At 37.9% G+C, this 6,070-nt stretch overlaps 1 protein-coding gene across 1 annotated transcript; it reads left to right on the top strand.

Moving 5' to 3' along the window:
* The first annotated feature begins 4,211 nt into the window (after positions 1-4,211).
* On the top strand, positions 4,212-5,146 carry LOC108516939 (olfactory receptor 4F6-like). The gene is given in 2 exon segments (XM_017854692.1): positions 4,212-4,728; positions 4,731-5,146. Coding segments are annotated over 2 exon segments (933 nt in total).
* Positions 5,147-6,070: the final 924 nt, after the last annotated feature.

Below are 6,070 nucleotides of genomic sequence, written 5' to 3'. Positions count from 1 at the left end.
AGTGAACCCAGATCTCGCCACTGAACTCCAGCCTGGGGGACAGAGCGAGACTCCGTCTCAGAAACAAAACAAACAAACAAACAAAAATCTGTAATTTTTACACACAAAAGGTCCATAGTTTCTCTTCTTCCTTCTCTTCAAGTGACCCGTTGCCAGCTTTTCCCTTTAATTGCTGTGGCCAAAGTTCTGTGGATGGCACAGAATTAATTCCCTTGGCCAAATGTACTCAGGATGGCAATCCCTGGTCTCTACAGCAACATTTAAGTAACTTTTCTGTGCTGCTAATTAGCTCCCTTTCCCCCTATGGAGGTATTACACATGACTTTTTATGCCAAGTGATGATCATAATGTCAGTGAGCTCTGCATTTTGTGATCCTCTATTTCAACATTGGTCCAGGTAGGTTAAATGGATAGAAACGGTCTTTGATGGCGATCAGAACTTTAAGTGGAAACACACAGAACAGTGAGAGGGAGAATTTAATCAACTAGGAGTAATGAATTATCTGTTGTTCAACAGGAAAATTGCAGCAGATTAACTAACAACCGAAATATAGAAGGCATCTGAATGAGTAGAGTCAAGTGATGATTTCATGTTCAGTATTGGAAAGGTTATTCCAGTGACATTTGCACAGATGTGTCGTGTGTGGGTCTCCAGGCAAATAATAAAGCCAGAGTGGAAAATTTGAGTACAGTGCAAGTAGACAATGCTAAACAAACTAGTTTTGGTATGTTATGGTTTCCTGGGCCACATACAGTATGCAAAGACCATCACAGCAAGAGAAACACGATGTAGTAGAAATAACCTGTTCTAAGGAAGCCAAAAGTCAAATGTATTCTGGATTTGCCACCAACTTGTTCTGTAGCTTTAGCAGAGTCATTTACCCTCTTTGTACCTTGGTTTTCCTAACCCTAAAATGAAAGAATTTTACAATCGTTAGCACAGTTTCATTCAAGTCATAACAACAGACTTCTACAAGGCTTGCTGTATTGTTGATGGCAGTAAGAACAGTAATTTTGGGAGCATGCAGCTCCGGTGCCCATTTCCGTCCATCTTTGTCGTATTTTGAGTGGTGTCCTGAGCTCTTTCTATCCATCTTTATCTGAGAGACTTCAAACACTGATCTACTTAAAAATCATTAGAATTATCATCCTTATTTGGATTGGTGATTAGCTCACATGACTTTAATTCATTTCCTATTTATGTTGGGCAGCACAGGGATGAGCAACCTGAGCAGAGGAGAGAATGAGTTGATCAGGAGATGATCTTTTAAGTATCTTTCTTTTCTTACATTCTAGGCTTAATAGTAGGAGTGTGGGAGAGGTCGGTGCTCTGTGTTAAACACAATCATGAGATTCAGAACACTACAAAGCCACACTGGGATTGAGTGGCTTATCACCACTGATAACCTGTTTTCCTTTTGTAGGAGTGAGCTAAGTGGAGAGCTTAACTCTGTTATTATGGAAAAGATCAGATTTAAACAACAATTCTGCCCTGCTTTAAAAAAAATGTTCAGTGGGGACTAATACAAAGTGTGATACCTAAAGACCTTAAGTTTAAAATAGAGATAGAACACGACAGACTGGCTAGAAGGCAGTAGTACCAACAAGGAGCGGACAAACCTGTTTTCCAAATTTTTAGCAACACTGGGAATAATCTAATGTAAGTCTTTGCTAATCTTATATATAAAAATAAAAAAGTGTTATTTTACAAATAAAACAAAAGTCTTGTGTAAAAATTTAAATGGTTTTAGGGGTGAGTGGAAATTGGAGACATTCATAGAGTACCTTTCAGCTTCTAGGGGAGCAATTTAGAATTTAATCATTCACTTAAATAAATTGCTTCAGTGGGAAGGGTGCTGATGATAATCAGTGTGAAAGGAACTTAATTTATTCCAAGCTGAGTTGCCCTTTATGAATGTAAATGCCATTTATACTATTATCATGCAAAAGTCTGAAAAGGATAATTTGAAGACACATTGAAGACACATTATTTACAATGATCAGAAATTCAATAGTGTTCTTTGTTAGATCTTTCTTAGCACACTATTAGTACAAAGGTTTTCGGTTTGGTTACCACAGCATAAACAAGACTTATTTCCATTTAGTGTATATAAAGGTAAGGGTATCAAAGAGGACTTCATGGAGAAAGGAATTAGACAGAGTGGGTACTAAAGAAAATTTGAAGAATTAGAGAGATGTAATGATGACAAAGGCATGTAGGCTGAGTGAAGAATGTGGAGTGAAGACATGAACTGAAGTGCGTGTGTGTGTGTGTGTGTGTGTGAAGAATAAATGCCTTTTGGGAACATGTCCGGCAAAAAAGAAGTAGTTTAGCTCAGGGTGTATAAGGTGTAGGGAGAAGTGAAGTAACAAGTTAGTGAATATTTTGGGAGTAGCTTTGATTCTTATCTTAATTTGAGTGTTAGATTACGGTAATATCTGTGGATACTCTGAAGACACTAATTGTGTAATTTTTGGAAAACATTTACCTTATTGTAAGAGTGAAATTGATGTGTGCTCACTGCAAAAATGTAAGCTAGTAAGAGCACAAAGTGAAACGTAAAAGTTATCTTTTCCTTCATTACTGTCTCAATCCCACCCCTTGGAGATAATTATTAACAGGTTTTTGTGTATCAATCTAGACATTTTCTATCTACTTATTATTTTATTTGACTAATTTTATTTTTAAGTCCAGATGGAATGACGTAGTGCAGGCAACTGACAACCTCTCTCCTATCTATCCTCAGTATATTTAGATCTACCTCAATATTATAAATGGCTGAATAGTATTTCACGGAAACCAGTATAAGTTATTTAACTAGCTTCTTAGTCTATACATTGACGTAAGTGTCAGGATTTTGTTCTTAAAACAAAGCTTTAGGCCAGGCGTGGTGGTTCACGCCTGTAATACCAGCACTTTGGGAGGCTGAGGCGGGCGAATCATGAGGTCAGGAGATCGAGACCATACTGGCCAATATGGTGAAACCCCGTCTTTACTGAAAATACAAAAATTAGCCTGGTGTGGTGGCGCATGCCTGTAATCCCAGCTACTTGGGAGGCTGAGGCAGGAGAATCACTTAAACCAGGGAGTCGGTGGTTGCAGTGAGCCGAGATTGCACCACTGCACTCCAGCCTGGTGACAGGGTGAGATTCCATCTCAAAAACTAAAACAAAACAAACAAACAAACAAAGCAATGCTTTAGCAAAAATAACAAAGACATGCTATTTCTTTGTCCACTTTGTTCATGTCTCACATTCTTTCCTCCCTCAGGAAATAATCTCTCTTAGAATCTCCTTAACAGCACCCATAATTGTGTCACTTTTTCTAGCATTCACGGTTTGTGCCATGATCTGGCATCCTCTACTCCTATAGTTCTTGCCTTCTTATAGGTAATTCACCTTATCTTCTCAATTTATAGATATTAGAAATTTACATCTCCAGGCCTTAAAAAAGCATATTAATATTTGAAAGAACTTGTCAATGTGGTCATATAAATGATATTAGTATATTGAGGGCTGGGCATGATGGCTCATGCCTGTAATACCAGTACTTTGGGAGGCTGAGGTGGGAGGATCACTTAGGCCCAGGAGCTGGAGACCAGTCTCCAGTGAGACCCAATCTCTACAAAAAATACAAAAATTAGCCAAGTGTGGTGGTATGTGCCTGTAGTCCCAGCTACTTGGGAGGCTGAGGCTGAGGTGGGAGGATTGCTTGAACTCAGGAATTGCAGGCAGACTGTAGTGAGCTGTGATCATGCCCTGCACTCCAGCCTGGGTGACAGAGCAAGATCCTGTCTCAAAAATAAATAAATAAATAAATAAATATGTATATCAAGGATGCCCAAGTTATGAAACCCACTGTCACTTAACTATTTCACATACTTTATGCAAAGTCTTTATCTTATAGTTATATCTGAGATATGGCTATAAAACAATACTTAAAAATAAAACAAAGGTATCCATTCAAGTAAGTAAATGAGTTCTTATTCTGTGCAATGTACTTTCTGGTGACAAAATTTATGATAGAGGAATATGAGTTGCTTTGTGACTGAAATTGTCTCCAAAGGCATATATTAGCCCTTGTCTAGTTTTCCAACAACATATGAATTGCTCGTGATTTTGCCAACATCAATGCTTTTTGTCCTAAATCAAAGTTTCTCTTTACTCTGCTCTTTCAGGTAGCATGAGAGTCGTCACAGCCGACAGAGGCAATGGATGAAGCCAATCATTCTGTGGTCTCTGAGTTTGTGTTCCTGGGACTCTCCAATGCGTGGAAGATCCAGCTCCTCCTCTTCCTCTTTTCTTCAGTGTTCTATGTGTCAAGTCTGATGGGAAACCTCCTGATTGTGCTAACTGTGACCTCTGACCCTCGTTTACAGTCCCCCGTGTACTTCCTGCTGGCGAACCTTTCCATCATCGATTTAGTATTTTGCTCCTCCACAGCTCCCAAGATGATTTATGACCTTTTCAGGAAGCACAAAACCATCTCTTTTGGGGGCTGTGTGGCTCAGATCTTCTTTATCCATGCAGTTGGGGGCACTGAGATGGTGCTGCTTATAGCCATGGCCTTTGACCGATATGTGGCCATATGTAAGCCTCTCCACTACCTGACCATCATGAGCCCACAAAGGTGCATTTTGTTTTTAGTCATTTCCTGGATTATAGGTATTATTCACTCAGTGATTCAGTTGGTTTTTGTTGTAGACCTGCCGTTCTGTGGCCCTAATGAATTAGTTTCTTTTGTGATCTTCCTCGATTTATCAAACTGGCTTGCATAGAGACCTACACATTGGGATTCATGGTTACTGCCAATAGTGGATTTATTTCTCTGGCTTCTTTTTTAATTCTCATAATCTCTTACATCTTTATTTTGGTGATTGTTCAGAAAAAATCTTCGGGTGGTATATTCAAGGCTTTCTCTACGCTGTCAGCTCATGTCACTGTGGTGGTTTTGTTCTTTGGGCCATTAATCTTTTTCTATATTTTCCCATTTCCCACATCACATCTGGATAAATTCCTTGCCATCTTTGATGCAGTTATCACTCCTGTTTTAAATCCAGTCATCTATACTTTTAGGAATAAAGAGATGAAGGTGGCAATGAGAAGACTATGGTCTCAGCTTGTGAATTACAGTAAAATCTTTTAAATGTATCAAGAATATACAAAAAGGCAAATTATACTAGAATTTCAGACAGATATGTGCTAAGTAAGTTATGTTAAATTTAACCAGAATATCACTTTCTACTAGTATGTGTTGTGTTGTCATTTTTTTTCTTCCCAAATTGAATTGTGATATCAATTTCTTGCTTATATAAGAGATTTAAAGATTAAAGAGTGTGGTTACTTTATCTCACCAACATTCCTACCTATATATAGTGTCAAATAGAATTACTCTAAATGTTAAACAATTCATTTTGAATGTCAGTATGTGGTTTATTGCTCATTTTCTATTTTTTTCCATTTAAGGTAGACTATCTTGCTTTAAAGATAAAGGTTAATTTTTACTAGACTTAATGATTTGTCTTACTATGTAGCTAAGTATTTTTTTATTTTTTTCAGTTCATTATCTGTTAGCTATTTACTAAAGTTGTTTTTCATTTTTTCAGTTCATTATCTGTTAGCTAGCTATTTATTTTCTAATCTTTTCTCAAAGTCCAGTAAAGAGAAAGTACACTGTTGTTGTTTTTTTTTAAAGGGGAATTTTGGTATAAAGAATTAACTAAGTATGAATTTGTGTTAAATAAATTTTATGGGAGCTACTGTTTTGGGCTAGCCTCCTGTATTAGGCCCCAGCCAAACAGGTGATATAGTTTGGCTCTATGACCTCACCCAAATCTCATCTTGAATTATAATACCCATGTGTCAAGGGAAGAACCTGATGGGAGGTGATTGGATTATGGGAACAACATGGTTTCCCCCACGTTGTTCTTGTGATAGTGAGTGAGTCTCACGAGATCTGATGGTTTTATAAACTACTGGCATTTCCCCTATTTGCACTCACTCCCTCCTGCTGCCTTGTGAAGAAGATGCTTGCTTCCCCTTTGCCTTCCAACATATTGTAAGTTTCCTG

The sequence above is a fragment of the Rhinopithecus bieti genome, unplaced genomic scaffold (genome assembly GCF_001698545.2).
Source record: "Rhinopithecus bieti isolate Rb0 unplaced genomic scaffold, ASM169854v2 scaffold_38779, whole genome shotgun sequence".
Classification (NCBI taxonomy): Eukaryota; Metazoa; Chordata; class Mammalia; order Primates; family Cercopithecidae; genus Rhinopithecus; species Rhinopithecus bieti.
This window is presented reverse-complemented; position numbering and strand designations above follow the sequence as displayed.